The sequence below is a fragment of the Lissotriton helveticus genome, chromosome 4_1, assembly GCF_964261635.1.
Source record: "Lissotriton helveticus chromosome 4_1, aLisHel1.1, whole genome shotgun sequence".
In the NCBI taxonomy this organism is placed as follows: domain Eukaryota; kingdom Metazoa; phylum Chordata; class Amphibia; order Caudata; family Salamandridae; genus Lissotriton; species Lissotriton helveticus.
The window spans coordinates 717,091,757-717,112,223 of record NC_136063.1 but is presented as its reverse complement, the minus strand read 5'-3'; the positions used below and the strand labels follow the sequence as shown (position 1 = coordinate 717,112,223).

The following is a 20,467-nucleotide window of genomic DNA, read 5'->3' as shown; positions in this document are numbered from 1 at the left end:
GGGGTCGCATTACACAGGTGGCACATTTTCCTTCATAGCGCCGGGTGCACCGTTAAAAAGGTGCACCCAGTGCAATAAAGGAAATGCGACACATTACGGGGAATGTGCTGCCGACAGAGCAGCTGCGAACTTGTGCTGGCCCCAAGGCAGAGCATTCACGTGAAATATGAAGCAGCTGCTTTAAAGCCACTCCGTTTTTCACTGTGCAGGTGGTAACACATGCTTGGAAATAAAACCTGGCCCACTAAAATATTCTGCACAAAAAGGTGCAGTTCACATAGAACATTATCATGTGTCTCCAGTCGCGAAGAGATGAATCGGTTCCTTTTAGTGGATACATATGTAAATGGACTATTAAGACCTGACATTACCCAAGGGCTGCACGCAGTTTATACTGAATATTTGTGATCAGATCGGTTGCAGCCTACCCACAACATTGATTATCGGTGTTTAGATGGTCCAATATTGTGGGCTTACACGTTCGTAGGTGCAATGTGGAATAATAAGTTAGGGGTCATAAATGACAACCGGTTCTAAAGCCTCATCTGTAAATATATGGTGGGGGGTTATTAGGGTAGACCTGCACATTTATGTTCATTGTACAGAATTTTAAATCAAGAAAGACTAATTACCACTTTGTCCTTGTTCTTAATAAGAGAGAAGAGCCCATGTCTATCTTTCCAACTTGCACTTTAAAACTAAAAAGTCGGTCTGGCTACTAAAAAATGTAGTCAAGCCACAGCTATACCATGCCCACACAGCTTCCATTTCATGTGGTCTCCAAGAACCAGATGGTTCATTCATGCTGTAAATTGGTCCAGGTGTATCCGGTGTATGAAAGTGCCTTTTCCTTAGGAGGTGGTACCTAGGGGATGATATTATGGAGGAGGAAATTTGAGCAGAGGTCCGACAAATGGCCCGTGGGAAGGTTCTGGGAACAGATGGCCTCCCAGTGGAGTTTTATGCTGCTTATCTTAACATCCTCACTCCTTGCTTGGCAGCCTAATACCATCAAGCACACACTAGCAAGACGCTTTTTGACACCCACCCCGTAAGAGGCTCTTATTGTCCTTCTGCTCAACCTGGGGACGTCTGCTGCAGACATGACTGCATTCCAACCTCTGTCAATGTTGAACGTTAACTAGAAGATCCTCTGCAGAGTGCTGGAGCAATGTTTACTTCCCCATACGACTAGGTTAATTAAAAAAATATATATATATTTTTTTTATTCAGACCTAACAAGAGATCAACAAATACAGATATTTAACATTATTATTCTTGGGGCATGACTAAAACTATTGAATTTCTAATTAAAATGATTAGTTAGTATGGTTTAATATAACACAGTTAATAGAAATGCTAAAATTAAACATTTTTTAAAATATCAAAAAACTTGTACAAAAAATAAAGAAGTGATAAGACAAACTCGTTAGGAGAGTTACACGTATAATTAGATCTTGAGCTAACATGGCATCTTATCTTAACTGAATAGGCGATATAAACCATCGTCTAGCCTTTACCAACCTTTGGTTGGGACAAATTAAAAAAACATGTGGCACATCTTGTTGCCCGCCTTTGCATAGATCACATATGCATTTAGAGTTATTTGTGCCTTCCCACTTAGCTAGAAGAGTTGCTAAAGGGAGAATACCCAAGCGTAAGAAGAGGATACAACACCTTGCCTCATGCTCTAATTGGAACTGTAAATAAGGCAGGTGTTTTAAATACTATTTTCTCAGCAAAGAGGTTATAATGCTTTAGTAGAATACAGTATTGTTTATCCCTTTCATAGCTGATATTTGGGGCCATATGTTTTAAAAAGAGCTTCAGATAGCTGGAGAACAATCCTGTAAAAGTGCTAAAGTGCATATTGAAACCCCAAGGGCTTTCAGCAAATTCCTATTAATATATATATACCGGGACGCCCCCTCTCTAAAACTCTGGTTTTATCGAATATCTGCATGTTTTGAGATTATATGCCGGTCTTATGTTATTAGAAATTAATCAGGCAAAATTCCAGTTTTAGATAGCTCAAGGAGAGGAGCTTGAACTGGGACAGATTTGGAAACTTTTACCAGTTTTGGAAGTATATTTCCTTCCTTTATGTTGCTCTGCTGCCATGTTTTGATTTGAGGATATTCCATGGCATAGGATAATATCAGAGGGATTTTCATGCCATAGACCTCCAAAAACTATTTGAAGTGTCTATTTCAAGTGGAACAATACAATCTCAGTAATGCCCCAACATGCGATTCTGCATTCCGCCCTAGTTGTTGAGGGTGGGCTGTATCTTGTAGATTATGCTTAAAAGTACGGCCCAAATATACACATTCTTCTACGGTCTCAATTTGCTTACCTCCCAATGACCAAATGAAAGATAAAGGTTTCCTTCTGCCATTAAAAAGGCAGAGTTTTAGTTTTAAATATATTTGGGACCAGAAAATGTTCAATTACATGTTGACTTAATTAGTTAAGATTTCTTTGCAGGCCAATTGGAGTACGATCGAGTATGATGTCATCTGCATACATTAAGCAGTGTATATCTACTTGTTCTAACTTTGGAGGGAAACTCTTAATTTGGGAAAAGTGCCCTGGTAGATCACGGATATAAATAGAGAACAATAAGGGGGCTAATAAGCAGCCCTGCTTCAGCCCATTCTTCATAGGAAATGGTTTAGTTAGACCTTTTTCTCCCACCATCTGGACGCTACACCAAGATGCTGTATGTAGGGAAATGATTATTGTAAGAAGATCAGAAGGGATTCCCAGATTCTCCAATTTTCTCCACAATGTCGTTCTATTTATGCTGTCGAACGCAGTTGAAAAATCAATAAAAGCACAATGTAAAATTTGAGCATTTAACTTAACAGATTTGTCAAGTACTGTCTGAAGTACAGCTATATTATCCAATGGCGAGTACTTCGAGCGAAATCCGGCCTGTGTCTCAGGGATCACTTTATTTGCAAATGCCCAGTCTTTTAAGTGATCCAAAACACAAGCTGCAAAGATTTTACCCATGGCGTCAAGTAGAGCTATTTGTAATAAGCAGAATTTGTTCTTTGTCCTTTTTTGAAGAGAGGGACCACTATACTCCCCCCCCCCGCCAAGAATCTGGTATTTCTCCAATCTTCAAACAGTATTGGAAGAGAGGGACTAAAAGTTTGCCCCAGTCACCAGCGTTTAAAAAAAAAAAAAAAAAACAACAAAAAAAAACTTTCATTGGGATTTTATCCGGACCATTCGCGGTTGATGGCCTTGCAGAGGTTATAAAAGCAGAGATTTGTATCGCTGAAGTTTATTGGTTCCTGCCCACGTTGGTGCTTCTGCACAAGATACTGGTTAATTCATACTGACCAGTCCAGGTTTATACCAGGCCAGTGTACGGCTCCTGATGTTCGGAGACTACTGGCGATCTTGGGGGAGGGTCCGCAGCTACCAGACTGGGCTGAATGAATGTTTGTAGGCATTGAGAAGGTTTTCAATAGCCTAGACTGGAGCTTTATCACTGCGGTTATGCTCTGGATGGGATTGGGACACAGTTTTGTAGCCAGGACCTGTTAACTTTATGTGGACCCTGAAGCAAGGATCCGTACTGGTTGCACAATCTCAAGGCAGTGTAATATGGGGCGAGGCACCAGTCCATGCTATCCCCTATCCCCTTTGCTTTTTACCCTCACGGTAGAGCCATTGGCATGCAGGACATGCCCTCTGCAGGCATTTGGACCTGCTGGGTTTCTCATTTTATCTCCCTCTATGCGGACAATAGGGTGCTTTACCTGTGCAACCTGCACACGGAGACAGAGGGCAGTATATTTCCTCATGAAATTTGGGGAGGCCTCTTGCCTTCAATTGTAGTGGCTAAAGACCATCCTGTTCCAGATTTATGGGGATAGGGAGGAGTCCCCAGACGTAGGTGACATGTGGTGGGAGCCAACTGTGGTGCAGCATCTTGAGGGGCGAATCCATCTAATTCTCCCTAACCTCTTAGAGGGCAATATAGGAACGGTGGTGACAGATCAGCAAGTGAGTGTAGGGTTTTGAAAGACCTTGCCCCTCTTGGTGGCAGGCCAAATCGCCGTGGATATGATGGTGATGCTACACCGCCTTTTGTATTTATTTATTTTTGGCACTCCTACTGGGGATTCTGTGTGCTACTTTTCGGTACCTAGACTCCAACCTTACTGATCTCATATGGAATGACTAAACTGCAGCTGGCAACAGACTGTGGGATGAATGCCCAGATTTTTATTCTTATTTGGCAGCACAAATACAGTGATGTATGTGCTTGTTTCGAGGGAGGGAGGCTAAAGAATGAGGAAATAGTTGGAGCCCCCCTGGTTCGAAGCAGCTGTGGACCCCTGTACTCAACCAGAGGTGGGCCACCTGCATTGGATGACATGACCTGGCAGTCTTCAGGGCCTGTTGGATGAGGGTCCTTAGCTGAGCGCAGATACGTTTTCCATATTCTCCGGACCTCCTACTGCAGGCACTTGTCAGGCAATTGGATAAGGTAGAGGTGGGTGCTTACTGGACTCTGCAGCAGTGGGTCTGGTTACAGAGGGCACATTATACGCAGATTTTGTACTGCGGCTATTTGCGGACTACTGTGCGGATTTTGACCTGCCTGTGGATCAGTTTGCATTGTATGGTACCCTGAAAGTGGCGGCGCACACGGTCTGAGGAGGGCACAGTGTGGAGCCCAGGCTGCTCCATAATTGCAGCTTCTTGTGCGACACCTCCAAGACCAACCGTCTAGTCTCGGGATTGTAAAATGCAGTGAGAGAAGATGTATGCCTCCCTCCCCCGACAGTGCTGCGAGCCGGACATAGGCACCCCCATGATAGATGGGGACTGGGCTAAGAAATGGGGGGAGGCCCTTCAGATTTTCCTGAACGCTAGTTTCAGACTTGTACATTGTTACGTCCTCCATCAGGCATACCTCACTTCCTTGAAGTTTAGTGTCTACTTTCGACCAACCCCGCCCAATTGCTCGCACTGCCATTATGCTACGGATATATCCTCCTCATGCTCTGGGGGTGCTCTCGGTGTACCTTTTATTGGACTTTAGAATCCCTGCTGGTGGAGGCTATGGACCGTGCTTTGACCCCCAAGTTCTCTCCTGGGCATCCACTCTCGTAAGCACAAAAATCACCACCTGATTCATTGACGTTGCTTTAATGCTTGCCAGGCATATCATCGCAATGCACTGCAAACATACTGAAGGCTCCCCCGATTGGAGGGCAGACGTATAGCGATGGGCAACATGGGAAGGGGTTGCATTACTCCGCGAGGCGCATCAGGGCAGGAGATGCATGAAGTCAGCACCGGCGTGGGACACCATTTGGCTGAAATCCAGGGGTGTTAGGGCGAGGATACAGGGGATGCTTCTGACTAGGTTTTCCAATGAAGGGCTGTCTAGCTTTTTTAGGTCTCTGATACAGTGATGGCCAAGTACTAAGAAATGTGTTAATGATCTTCTGGGCAGATAATGACCAACAGTGATGAGCTCATACTGTAGGGCGATAGAGGAGGGTTGCCCCTTATTATATTGTTTTTAGGATTCAAATCCGTTGGGTGGGCAGTAGATTCCGTGGGGTAGAGGGGGAGATGGGAAGGTGTTCATTTTTGTTTGTTTATGTTTTTGAACGGGGCCACCTGTGATCACTCATTTGGCCTCAATTCAGAGCGCTATAATGTGAGCGATGTGTGATGATTCTATGACATGTTGATCTGTATCCTTTTGCTCATTTCGAGAGGCTGAGACCTTACAGATGGACTTTATGCTGCAGATGACCTGTATTGTACTTTATTATATTTCGCTATAAATGCGACGGTGGTACTATGTTTTATGACAAAAATCTGTTAAAAAAAACAAAAAAATGAGATCGTCCACTATTTTTTTTAGCTTGAATTTGGGTTCTACAAAAGTATAGGAAGTAGAGGATCACGTGGGTAGGATAGGAAAGTATCCCATTACTGTTTTGTTATATATTCTAGCAGTCTTAAATTGGATCTGCTAGACAGGTTTGGGTTTTTTTTTTTGTGTTTTTTTAAAGTTAAATTCTGATCGAACAATGGCATTTAGAACAATTTGTAGGCAGTTAATGCTCCTTTTGTGGTGGAGGGGGGTCGGGGGGATGGGGAGGTTAGTCAAGGACTGTATTACCAAAGTCCAGGCAAGGTTGGACACTGCCACTGGCCACCATCACTTTGTGAGATAAAGACAAACTAAAAGAATGCTATTTAGGTCCTACATTTAAGTGCACAAGATTTAGCAGCGATGGCAATTTGTACATTTAGCAAAAGACTACGGTCTAGTTGAATTCCTAGATTACTCGAGTAGTTGGTGAGGAAAGGCCATGAGGAATTGTGAATTTACTAATTTTGTAATAAACATGGGAGAATCTTTTTTTTTGCTCGGTTGCATTGCAGAATGTTTTGTTCCAGCCAAGCCTGGGTGCTTTCTTATGCTAAGTGTAGGACTGAACGGTCCTTATTTACAGAATTCTTTTAAAGCAAACTGACCAGCGGAATGTAATTTGTGCAAAATAAGCCATTACATGGACAGAAGGTGACTGCAAGTAGGTTGAGCTAGAAGTTGAATAAGACATGTAACATAATGGGCTCGAGGAAACCCCCATTAAATGAGTTTCAATGCAGATTGAACATGATCTAGTTGGATTTTTCGGGAGGGATTAGAAAAAGATGAAGGGATACATTAAAGTACAGTGTTGCCAGTTCAAAACGTATGTAGTTTTTTGCAAGAATGGAGTGATCTATGGTGTAGAAGGTGTCCGTGAGGTCAAGAAAACTCAAGGCTGTCATCCTCGTCAACCACCCCGCTCAGTTCACTAACAGATTATAGAATGTTCAATACCTCTATCTGGCCCAACACCTACTTGAGTATCCTGGAGACAGAGGTTGCTTTGAATAAAGTCTTGGATTGGCGATACTACAAATTTCTCCATGATCGGAAGCAAAGGGATGGCCCTAAAATCTTTAAAATCTACAGTGGGTTTCTTCAAGATGGGGTAAAAGACTGCCTGTTTACATAGGTCAAGGAAAGAGCCCTTGCTCAGTGACATGTTAATATGGACCATAAAGTATACAGTTGAGCAATTTGTTTTTAGAAAGGAGTCAGGGATAGGGTGCATAGGGCATACCAAAGATCTGCTATTTTTCATTAATGTCTCAAATTTGTCAATAGAAATAGGCTCAAAAGAACCGAATGTGTTTAAATTTAGAAAGATCCACATTTGGGAGATTGGTGGGTACTTGTTCACATCGGAGTCAGAATGACATTCTGAATTGTTTGATTACCTCCAATCATCTGGATTGGCGGTCTACTAATTTCTAGAAGGAAAAAAAATGTACTGCATACAGCTGAGGGGTTGAAAATTGTTGGGGGCATTTTTTAATTAATTCTTTAGTGGTATTCACTGAAGAAAATTTATTGGAGTAAAACGTTTTTTGCGTTCCACATGAAGAAATAGTATTTGTATAATTGTCAGCCACAATTAGGCTATGGCATTGAGCGACTGCCACCACAGCAGATCTAGTATTCTCAAATGTGTTTTTCTTAACTTTTTGGTTGGGTGAACGACTTACGTACAGCAAATTTTGATTATATACTCTAACGTGTAGTCGGCAGGTCTGCTCAAGTAATTGGTCTAGAACATTTTAAACTTTGTAGACCATTACTCTGTGGTCTGGCTGATTCCATGGATTAGAGACAAAGTTAGGATTGATATAATAAAAGGGCTAATTCACGAAGAATGTTGTCTGGCCAGGCACTGCTCAGGGACGATTTTTAAATTTGTACTTTGATTATCCCTTCCTGTTGCAGTCTAGAACTAAACTGAACAAGATTAGAAAATGATCGGTCCCTAATATTTCTGTAATTATTGGGTAGTCTACGAGGTTGGGTGTGGAGAATTACAAGGTTCAATTCATGCCTTCCGTGGGTACATCCATTTACTTGTTGGGATATACAGAAGGAGCTCAAAGTTGGGATCAGATTTTCATTTCTCTCCAAACTAATGGAGTAAAAAAAAAAAAAAATACGCTATCAGCTTTTAAAAGAAGCTTGTTTACTTATGTAAATGTAATAATTTTTTTTATCAGCAGCAAAAACCCTATGCTGCCCTGGAGGATAGGTACAGGATATAAAACTACCTTTAATAAATAAAATTAATATTCATTTATTTCCACAGTACATGGAACGTGCTTTTGGAGCAAATGGTCATGAACTGATATAAATAAGCATAAAGTAAAGGAGCACGTTAAGACCTAGTTCAATATTTCGCTCAAACTTTTTACAAAATTATGTAGTCTACTGAAAGCTTATTAATACACAAGACAACACAAATACTTAGTTTAATATTAAATACTTAAAACCTCCGGAGTCTATGAATTGCTTTCCAGCCCTGAAGTAGCAGCACAATACCTAGGTCGTAGAGTGTGGGGTGAAGAACATCACTATTACCATCCCAAAATAAATATATCAGCTACTGTGATGGAGCCTAAAACATTTTCTACAAATAGGAGTTTATCATTTAGGTTATACTGATTTTAGAAAGTGGTTTTGATAAGAATAAGCTTACTGAATCTCTTATCTAGGATTTTTAACGCAGGGGTATCAAATAAATCACTAGCCCAATAAGTGGCTCAACTAAAGTATTAGGTCACAACTCTAATTTTAAAGGCAATCCTCATTAGCAAGGTGGACAGAAGTAAAGTCATCATATATCCACTACATATCCAATTTTTCATCAAGATGCTCAATGCTGTGATAAGTAAACATGCTGAAACCTTGCAATTCCACATGAAAAATTCAAATCTTGGCAGGGCCCTGACACGCACAACAAAGATGTCTCCAGTCTAGTGCACAGTCCTAGTTGGATTGCTTTTGTGCAACCTTATTGTCCTAGCTATATAGGTTTCCATAGCAACCTATACAACAATTGTAATTTGCATTGGAGTTTCCAACTTGATATTCTTAAGTGAATATAAGCTAAGACACCCAAAGTTACCACATCTCGTAGTCCGTTAACCCCTTCCATGCCGACGACGAGCTCAGCTCGTCATCAGCATTACCTACCCTGTGCGGATGACAAGGTGAACTCGTCACTCAACATGGTATTTATGAAATTCCAGCGCACAGCGGGAAAAACGGCCGCACGCATGCGGTTAAAGATCAAAGGAAATCATCCTAGACGGAGCTGCATTTGCAATATTCTAATGTTTTATGCTACAAAGCCTCTACTATATGTAATGATATTCCACGTATTAAACTTTATACATACATTTTCATTCACACTCCACAATACAGTGGTTGTTTTCCTTTCACTTAATTTCATAATTTAATATGGATTGAAATTGATAATAGTACAAGATAGAACTTGAGGGCTTTTCTGCACTACATGTTGATCACTGGACATTTTCCTAACGTTATAAAAGGAAAGAAAAATAAAAGCTTAGTTCAAAGTAATGTTGGTTCAGACGCTTACCTATCAATAAAACATTGATGTCTCCTCTTATGCGTGTCCCGTTTTCAAGAATCTTCTCATTGCCTCCAAGCAGCATGCACAAAATAGCTTTTTTAATATACTCGTGTCCATGAATACTCGGTGCCAACGATTTGCTCAAGTGCTCGAATATATCCTGTTTAAAATTATAACGCAATTAAAGAAAACATTACCAACATTGAAATGTAACCTCATTACCCTCGAGTAGTACCTCTGGCATTTACCACTCACTTTCGAATGAGTTCTGCAAAATTTCTTGATCTTTGCCACATCATCAGCTGAAAATGTAGGAGCCATTTCTTTGCTCATCTGTTTGACGTTATTAGCCAGCATGATAGTCCTGGGTTTTCAGAGAGAAAACAAGTTCTAAGTTTCATTTCACGCTGCATTTTCTAACTCATAGTCTAGAAGTTTGTTTTATGAGATTCTATATATTAAAGCTATACACGTTATACAATACATAATTTTCTGGCTGCATCTAGAATGGTCCACACCAATCAGGAAAAAGGTTTTCCATACACCAAGTCTGCCATTTCACTTGAAACTTATTAAAAACATGAATGGCTCAGTTTAAATTAACATGGCCACTTTACATTGGCCTCCAGCTGCATCAAGCATATTGGCGTTTCTCTACTTAATCACAGAAGAGAATATGGATTGATGACACATGACCCGAAAATAAAGGTGTGAATCAAAAATGAAAAAGTAGGTTTTTCACCTTTCCGTATTAACCAGACCATTACTTACCTGTAATACAAATTCTCGTTCTCACAGTAGCTTTTATAGATTCCTCACACTGGATTCATACGTGTCCTATGTTAGAAATGGCTATTTCCGGTTGGCTAAGGCTTGCACCAAAGCCAGGCAGAAACCAACACTCTAGTCAGGGCAAGGGAGTTACACGCCAAGATAACCCCTGCTCACCCTCTAGGCAACGTGACATGAGCAGTAAGGCTTATCCCGGAGGCAATGTAAGTTAAGTATTTGCGCACGCACCCACCAGCAACAACATCCAAGGCCCCCCACAAAAGGAACTCCACACAAGGTTATATAAAAATAGTCTTTGTATTATCAGAACACATCAGAATCACAGGATGTACATTGTACCATAGGCACGGGCAGAATTTACAGGGGATTATATACATGGGACAGGGCCACATGGACCACTGTCAGGAATAAGCACTGTTAGAACTAGCACTTGGTAGAATTAGCACTTTGTAGAAATAGCACATAGCACATATAATAACTATAGCGCCAAATAGCAACTGTAGACCACAACCAGTAACCATTGGTAAAAGGCAAGTACCACCTAAGCAATCCTAAACACATTAGGCAAATATCACGCAGGGAACCACAAGCTCACTAGTATAATCCATACTAGATAAAACAACCTCCTAAGCCTAAACATAGGTCTAGAGGTATCAGAACACAGGGTGCGCAAGACATACTACACACAATACATTTCCTAACACCCAAAAAGCAATAGCACATGAATCATAATAGCACATAAATCACATTTAGCGCAGAAATCACATTTAGCACATAACTCACATCAAAGTCCAGGTTGCGCAACTGCGCCAGAACCTAAACGTAGCAGCTGCCCACTACTTGCTGGGCAGCTAAGGGACAAGAACAGGGCCTAAAAAATGCAGCTGGCGCGAAGGGCTGCGCAGCTGGGGAAGGCTAAGGTAGGGATGAAGGAGTGCGACTCACTTCTGAGTTCAAAGTACATTTCCCTAGAAAAGAAAACCTAAACGGAGCAGCTGCCCACTACTTGCTGGGCAGCTGTGAAATCAAACTGCGACATGGGCTCTCACTGGCCCTTAGGACAGAGGCTGTGCACAGGGGAGCCTTCTAGGCTCTAGAAATAAAACATTGGGGACGTTGGAGCCACCTAGGCTCTGTAAAGAAACCTGCTAATCGTTGAAGCCCTCTGGTTCTACAGCTATACATGTCCCCTGGAGCGCTCTGGCTCCTCGACTCCTTTTGCACCAACTGGGGTAGCACGGACCCCTGAGGACCCCCCTGGGGCCCTTTAGACAATCATAGCCAGTTTAGAGCAACACAGGCTCTGGAAATCACTAGTAAAATGTCGGGGCGGCCCGCTGCCATCCGGGGCCGCCCTAAATGTTTCCTGCCACTGTGCCAACCGTTGGAGCGGCCCGCTGCTAGACAGGGCCGCGCAAGACTTGGGGGCCTTGCACTGGGACCACCGAAACCCCATCTGCCCCCCAGTGCCGCAGTCGGCACGAACAGAAACACCCATGGAGTCCCCCAGCCCTTCTTCGACTTACCGGGCTGCTCCCAGGGGACTCCGCTCTCCATCGGATGGCAGCATTTCTCACTCGCAAGGCTCTCACCGGGACAAGGGAGCCCTGCTTGGCTCCCTTGTCCGGTGGCGGGCAAAAGGCGGGGCTCTCTTCCGCATGAGCGCTCCGCTGACCCCAGAAACACTTCTCTTGCCGGCCGCACTTCCTGGTTGACGGCCCCGGGGCTCTCCACAGCTACGGGAGCCCCGGGAGGACTTCACTTCCTCTCTTCCTGGGCTCGAGGAGGCTGGGTGGGCTCGAACCTCCTTTCTCATGGCATTACTTCCGGCCGCACTAGGGACTTCCGTCCTGCGGCCCCGCCCACAGTCAGGCGGGCCGCGGTTCTCGATCGGGGCATAACAAGGGGTAGGCACCCTCAAGGTATGGAATAAAAGTAGGAATGGGGTGGGCACCCATTAAGGGGCACATAAACAGGGTGGGCACCCGTAAATAAGTATAAAATGCAAATGAAGACGCAGGGTGGGCACCTGCGCACTCTGGGGCATACAAAGGGCAGGAGCGCTTCCCTCCTCGGGAAAACGACAGCGCTCTGCCCAGAAAGGAAAATTAAAGCGCTCTCAAGGCGCTGGGGACACAGACAGCATCAGGCCCCTAAGGAATGGCCCCTTAAGCAACCAGGGCCCCAGCAACAAGGTCCTCCTTGGTGCAGAGGGCAGGAGGGTCCAAAAGTAGTCCCCCAGCACCCAGGCAAGGCAGAGGGGTCCCAGTACAAAGACCATCAGCAATCCAGGGGCTGGGCAGGGCCCAGTGAGGCAAGCCTTCCCCTGGGCCCCAGCAGCAGCACGCCCCTGGTAGATTCTAGTCAGGAAAACAAGAACATTTAACATGAGGTCACAGCCTCTTTTTATACACCAAATCCCTTTGTCTCTAGGGTGCATGGTGGGGGAAAACCAGACGCAGCTGGTTTGGGAGCACTGTTTTGCTCAGCCCCTCTTCCCATTCACAGGACAGGCTAGGGTCAGGGGGCGGATCCAGCATTGTGGAGGGAAAGCCCAGCCCTATTCAGGTCCCAGGTGCAGCCCTCCCTGCCATCAACATGCAGATCTCCCCATTCACCACTGGGGCAGACCCATCCTGACTTCTGGAGCCAGGCACACCAGCCAGCTCCAGCCAATCACAAGCCAGACAGTCACTGCACAGACAGGCCAACTTCTAGAAGTGGCCCTTCCACACTAGACACATGAACGGCGCACACATCGCGCAGAATTTAATCACACGAGTCCGCACATACCAAACTCAACCTTGTACTCCCCACGCATCAGGAATTACCATGGACACACATTCCCCATGCATTCCTATGGGAGGGCAGGCCAATCTCACACACGCACTCAAGAAAGCGCACGCACTTTACACTGCGCCACAGTGCTAAAGTGCACAAAGACCAGAAATAATAGTGATGTAACATTAAAATGCAAAAAGTTCAGGGGTGAACCTGCCAGAAGTGCAAAGTCCAACATCCTGGAATTTTCGGAAATTCCACAATGTTAGGAAACATTTTGTAGGCACTCATTGTTAGTGCTGAAATAACCCAACCCCTAAAAGGAGTGGCTTTTTAAAAGTTCCCACTTGCCAGAACATTTGTATGTGCAGAAGTGATAAAGCACAGACCAGAAAGATTTGTAAGCCCAAATATAGAAGTACGAATCGGAGGAATAAGGCAGCATGAGGAGTGCCAGGGCCTTTAGGACATGAAGGAACAAATTTACTCAGTATACAAATACTAGTGCGGAGTTCCTCTTGGAGGCAGACCTGGCCTCTCCGAGGAAGCCGAGGAATTAAGAACCTTGGGAACAGAGAAGAAAAGTTACACCAGGGTACTTTCAGTTATATGCAAGCACATATAACCAGACACCCTAAGCGTCTGGTTATAGACGCCCTAAGCAGCCTGCCTGGTTCATAATTGTGGAACCAGAATCAAGGATTTTAATACTTTAAATCCCATGCAAGATGTGAACAGAGGAAAATCTACAAATTCTGCATCAAGATAAAAGACCACCGTATTTCCACTACCCTGCTCCTTCTCCCTCCAAAAATAAACAAGAGCCACTATATAGGGAACATGGAAGTGGACTAGCTTACTTTTTATGGTAATCTGTGACATTACACTGCTGGACTTCCCAAAAAGTCTAGCAAGTTTTTTTTCGTATTTTTTTTTAAAGAAACTGCCGATACAGTTCACTTTTCACGCATAGTGTTGCTCAGCCGTGCAAAAAGGCCCTGAAGATTTAACTATGTGTTTATTATTTTTTTAGTAGCAAAGACACACAACCCCAGCTCTACAAAAATACGCCAACGATGTCCCCTTAGACATAATGACAGCCTATTATTACTAATATCCTGTCATTTCATTGTATTACCTTTCAGAGCAAACCACTACAACGAAAACGGGTAACTGGACAAGAACAATCTGGGTAATACATTTAAATTGAAATGTGATCTTAATGTGAGGAGTAGGCTTATTATATGGTGATGCTTGTGTTTATATTTAAGGGTCATTTTACAGTCGAGTATAGGCTGAGATTACGTTTTTGTTGTTGTTTTTTTTAGGTATGGAAGAAAGTATCAAAGTGATGGTTAGGAAAAATATAATCAGTCGTTAGACGGGGGTCAATCAGGCTAATAGGAGTTAAACTGGGGTCACATCAAGATTATAATTTGGTCAGGTTATGGAAAGAGCAAGTGGCAACCTTAGAGTAACAGCCACGAGAAGGATCCTTGTTTAGGGGAAACAAATAAAAGTTAAAATGGCCTAGGAGCAATGGCTAAAATAAAGGTGGAATTCAGGAGTAGGAAAATGTTTTTAAGTATTGCTAAAAACATTTTAGAGCATAAAAAAGTATTTCAAAAGAAGACTGGTATTTTTCAGTTTTCATGGATATACTAGACTGGTCACAAATTTCTATTTCAATACAGATAAAGCAAAATCGGACCTTTAGAATATTTTCATGAATAGACACTTTACTGATATGTACCAAGATTAGAATGTAGAATGCCAAAACAAAACAAAAAAAATCTCTACACAAGCTTGTTCAAGAAACCCTCTTGAACTTCCAGAGGAAGGCATCTAGCTCAAAACAGGTTTTCTAGATTATTACAGATGTACCCATTTTAAACAGTTTTATCAACGAACAGTGTAGTAGAAGTGTGTGAAGAAGAGACTATCTTCGTATATGCACCGTGCTTGGGCGCCATGCGCTTAAAACTTCCAAGTGACTCCCAAAATGTGCCAATTATCAGTCAAACTGTTGGGGTGGTGTGGGGGTGCTATGGCAAACATGATATGCCAGTCAGCTGTTTAACTTCTTACAGGGCTTCAACTGGAGTGTGTTCTGGTGCCCAAACCACACATTGTAGATGAGTTCAAACTGGTCCAGTAAGGCACTACCAAGAGAAAATGCACTTATTGAAAAGCTTGCGGTTTACGGAGACAGGTCTTTTGAGTCAGTCGCTGCATTCATTTTTTCCATTTCCACATTCTCTAGTGTGGGGTGTTAGCAAAAAGGTGAGAAGTCTGATCGGTCTAAAACGTTTAAGACGGAGGCCATAGCGGACTCGCCTTTCCAACAAAGAGGTGTTCATGCCTCAGCTAACTTTTCTTGTCCCATGAGCCAGTAACTTTTCTTTTGGTTCTCCTCCTGAAACAATTTACAGTTTTGCTGCATTCTTTAGTAAAGTGCTTCACTTCCAACACACTTTCACTTCCCACTTTAACAATTTTCCCTCTTGATGCATTTATAACCACACTGATGTGGCCTTGTTGTGGCACTATAAAGGACACTATATTGTTTGTTTTCTAATAATCTTATTTCATCTTGATTCTCCTGCATTTCGATGGACAATAACCACTATTCCAGACAAAAACAATTATATGGAAGGCAAGAGAGGTATTGTGGCTCTCCAATGAGGGAGCAGAATTGTGGAGTTTTTTGTTAAGTCTGTGATCTAGAGGTGCAAGTGAATATAATTTAACTTGCAATCAAAATTAGAAAAAGAGTACACCTTCCACGGATCCTGCACAACCTCTAAGCAACCTTTTACAGTCAACCACCAAACATTGAACACCACCCTGGAAACATGCATGGGTCTCACAAACATGGCCCTGGATTTGTTCACCCATTCCTTTACCAACCATCAACAGCTCATCCAAGTGGAAAACTCAAGATTACAGAAAAGAAGATGCAAAGGTTTTCAACCAGGCTTTACAACTCGCTGTAACGGGAGATAAGAACTGGATTTCTATGTATATTAAAATGAATTGGTTTATATGATTTCTTCCAATGATGAAAATACATTATATATATCACAGAAAATCAGTTTCCAGAAGAGTCTCAAAGGGAAACTGAAGACATTGCTTCACAGAACATTACCAACTTCTCCCCAACTCATAGTAAGTTTCAATTGTACCCTCAAGTACTCGCCCTTCGGTTCAGTGCTCCATTACTAACCAACTAGGCTTGTGCTATATACATGTCTACATGCATTCAGTCATTGCAGCTAATACTTTGCATGTCAGAATAGCATCATTACTCAAAGCTGGGCTGAAAGTTCATGGACAAATGGCTGTCAACAAACCCGGAAGTGGGGCAGCAACAAAGATACTGGAGTCTGTGAAATACCACTTGTAAAGTATCCCACAGCTGCATCGAAGTTAGATAGGCCTGCTCCAACCTACACATACATAAAGCAAGAAAGGAAAGCCCAGTTGTGCAGCCCATTTCATCAATTGACCCAACACAACACTAGTTCAAGCTTATAAACAGTAAAGTTTAAGGGTGACTTTTTGTGTGTAGTCCTTTATCTGGACTAGGGAGGAATCAGCTACCCAACTTATTTCCAGTTCAACTAAACTAAGGTAGGTGTCAGATTTTTCTTTTTAACTCTTAAAACCAAGCCAAATATGTACCTTCGACAGCAGTAGATATCACTTGCATTTTCCTAATTGACTTGTCTAAATGTGAATCAGGCCCATCATTTAGTGTGGAGTTCGCTCAGTAATGAATACTGCCAGACTAGCACTCAAAATACCAGAATACACAATCAACAGAGTTTTAATCAATGTGTGTTCAAATTCTGACTGGGCATAGACTTGTGTTCAATTACACTTCAAAGCTCAATCGATACCAATTAAGGTTTCAATAACTTTATATAGTTACGAGGTAGAGAGGAATCACCGTATATAAAATGCTCGGTGGCACCTCTACCACACACTTACCAGATTATCGTTACTAGTTGTTGTGTTAGCATCTGCTGGGAAATAGCTTGACCAAAATCCTACTCACACTTTCCACCCAATTTTCCACATTACACCAAAGCGTGTTTGGATGGAAACACTGGATGCCTCAGTTGTACCAGGAAAGTGTTTTATGGATGTAATGTAATGGACATGGATGCTGGGATCACAACTGGGTATTAACATTGAAAGCCAATGTCTTAAACGCCAACACTTTAATCTGAAAGGCTAGTACTGAAAATGGGAAACAAAGTAACAAATGCTAGCATTTAAACTGCAACACACTGAGTTCTTGGAATTAATGAGCAAGCAGGAGTGTCACAAAACACTATTACGAAAAGAACTATTTTTACTGCCCACTATCAAAAGCAATGAAGCTCCATTTTTACCAATTACTTTAATTTGCAGAGTGACCTACTTAGTCACACCACTTGCAATTCAGGAGGACATCACAATTACTCACCGTGCAAAGTCCACTATAATACACATTAATTTCTAGAAATGACCTACATATACACCAAAATGGTACTGCAGTGGACTAGAACATGTTTGTATTGCTGCGGTCAGCACATTGAGAAGCTTGGGAAAATAGCATGGATACTGTCAACTGTTGCTACCTGAAGGTGCCAGAAGTAAAGCCTCCCTGCTTGGAAGGAAGGCAGCGGTAGATTCCTACAATCTGCACTCTATCGCCAGGTTTGCAGCTGTCAACCAAATCATCATCTGCAATTATATCAATAGATCGAGGAAGCTGTCCTGCAGGTGCCTTCTCCGGCATTTCCTGGATGCTCAACGTCTGATGATCTTTGTAGGTACTAAGTCCATACTCTGTTTCCAAGGGATTATTTTCCTCATCCTGGAAAAAGGCAAGAGAAAATGTATAAAATGCTTGCATTTTCAAGTTAATGGTGTCCAGGTGTACAATGGCCATATAGTTCAACAGAAGGAGATGCTTACCTTTGTAGGATACACAGCACTTGATGGAAATGGGTCCAAACTGGTGATGTCTGTATACTTGCGCTCCAGTGTTTTCTTTGTGGCAGGGCAGTAATGTACACTTCGCATTACTTTGGGCCTCACCAATGAGCCTAGCAAAAGAAAAATAAGAGTTTACAATTGAAGTGACTCGACAGCAAGATTATGAGGCTTGGTATCCTCTATTCAACCCCATCTACAAACGTGGACCAATTAGCAAGCAGACGTGTATCCCTTAATGGGTGTATTAGATTCAAAGGAGAACCATTTTGCCAAAAATCGTTCCAAACATACAACCCTATTAACAAAAGAGGATGTTTAACTTTACTGGCACCGAAACACTGTTCCACAACAATCATCAAAGCATTAATTTTACCGTCCAGGAAAGCAAGAAACAAAATATTCGGTTGTACATTTGCTATATAGTCTAGACTGTGGAATCTGACAACTCTTGGAATCAGTCAATGGTCCAAGCTGAAATATTTTTGTTTTGGGTTGGGGGAGGGGGGGAGGGGTTGGGGAGAATGGCTGACAGAGGAGTCCTCATAAATTCAACCAAATGTAGGTAGTAGCGAAGCTATAGAGCCATGATATTTTTCCAACCAGAATTAAGAACACTGCTTTAAATAGGTTTATTCTTCCCCGTTTGCAGGCAGATGGCAGCTCTTGCAGCCATGATAAATAAAGCAGAGTTTTCCATGAAATGTACGGGTATGTAATCTAACGTATGACAAGTGCCTGGTATTCGCCTCAACGCCAATTAATCTGCAGATGTCCCAAATGCAAATTTTGAAACAGGAAAACATTGGATTGGTAACTAAGGCAAAACATAAGTAATTTCCTTTTAAGACGAGCAGTCACATTTCAACGACATAACAAGCCTATAAAGATGCAAAAGAAAAAAGTCTGCCCATACTTGGATGGATTAGGGTAGGCTTTAGCGCTGGTGGTGCCCAGTGCGACAATGTTTGTTGGCGACCCCCCAATGACCTTCTCCAAGGATTACCTCACTAGCCTCCTTTAACAGTGCCACTCAAGTTTGCTTAACCACTCTCTCTCATGCATTTTTGTTTTATAGCGCCACTCCTACCAGGGCAAGGTGTCAGAGCACTTTACATCACAATCACATTAAACAGAGAAAATGAATCATAAGTGTGTAGATCAGTGTATAATTTTTTTTACATCAGACAGAGGACTGCAAGGTGAAGTAGTCACAAGTCATCCCTACTGGTAGACAGTATAGTTTACGAGTGCTTGGTCTGGAGAAACACAAAATATGAATTTACAACTTACCATGGTTAAAGTTTGGCTTCGCCAATAACAATTGATTTCTACCCAAGTGAACCCTTTTTGCAACATAACGATGATGAAAGACTGGGAGAAAAATAGCAATCTAATTTATATCTTGCAGTTTGCATGCAGCTCTTTGACGATAGTTAATAGCTCACGGTTCTATATTAGGATTTAAACGTATAAACTGCAAGTAACAAAAGGGGTTCTGTGACAGAATGGTAACACTGACCTATTTACATTGTATGCACTTTGTGATCTGCATGGTACACGTGCTTTGCAGTAGGCATTTGTACCTCCTGCATTACTTCATGCAGAGTCAAAGCTTCCACTAGATACAACTTCGATCTCTCTACAGCAGGTCCAATCAATCACCAGAGTAATCTTGGGCATTTTTATGGTTACCTGAAAATTGCTGGAGGCAAGGAACGCAGTAGTAGGAGCATTTAAATCCATATTGTACTTGAACACAGCACCTCTCACAGTCAGCGCCCGTTGAGGCGGACCGATCTCACCACCCTAGAGCCGTTGATGGATATGCATTTGTGTTGAAATCAGCATCTAGTTAAGAGGTAATTGTTTTTTATGTGAAGCGATATTAAGTAACACCTCTTTACAAGTGTTACACTTAAGAACAAAAAAATCTAAATTTGTTATAATCCGGCAGCACAGATTGGAGCAACTGGCCTAAGGGGAGCCTGATGGAACTCTGTCTCCACTCTTCTGCTAGCAGCAGTTCAAATGTTGAGTTTATAACCAGTGCGAGTGCCCCTGAAAAGATCATTCTAATAGTGGAGATAAAATCTTATTGGTCATTTACTCTCCATCCGGCTACCCCTGGCAGGTGCACTAGTATTAATGTTGTTTATTATTGCCCATAGGCCATTGCAAATCTGACTGACAGCGCGGATGCCAGTGCCCAAAACTATGAGGAGCTCTATAAATAATTTGTCACTTTGTTTTACTCTCACCAGAAGAGTACATGACTGATGCGATGACTACATAATTTACTGAAAACTTAGTAGTCACAGTTAACAGTGCTAACTAACACTATAAAAAAAATGGCACACACACTTTACAAATAGGAGGGTCTTGTTACCTAAATCCAAACGCCT

At 42.4% G+C, this 20,467-nt stretch overlaps 1 protein-coding gene across 1 annotated transcript in view; it reads right to left on the bottom strand.

Annotated features, from left to right (window-relative positions):
- LOC144827307 (maternal DNA replication licensing factor mcm3-like) overlaps positions 1–20,467 on the bottom strand; it is a 213,928-nt gene that overhangs the window by 149,824 nt on the left and 43,637 nt on the right. Inside the window, exons 4-7 of the mRNA XM_078685676.1 lie at positions 18,045–18,175; positions 17,705–17,943; positions 9,759–9,867; positions 9,510–9,663 (exon numbers count right to left, since the gene is read on the bottom strand). Coding sequence (XP_078541802.1) covers positions 9,510–9,663; positions 9,759–9,867; positions 17,705–17,943; positions 18,045–18,175 — 633 coding nt within the window. The remainder of the gene's footprint in view (positions 1–9,509; positions 9,664–9,758; positions 9,868–17,704; positions 17,944–18,044; positions 18,176–20,467) is intronic.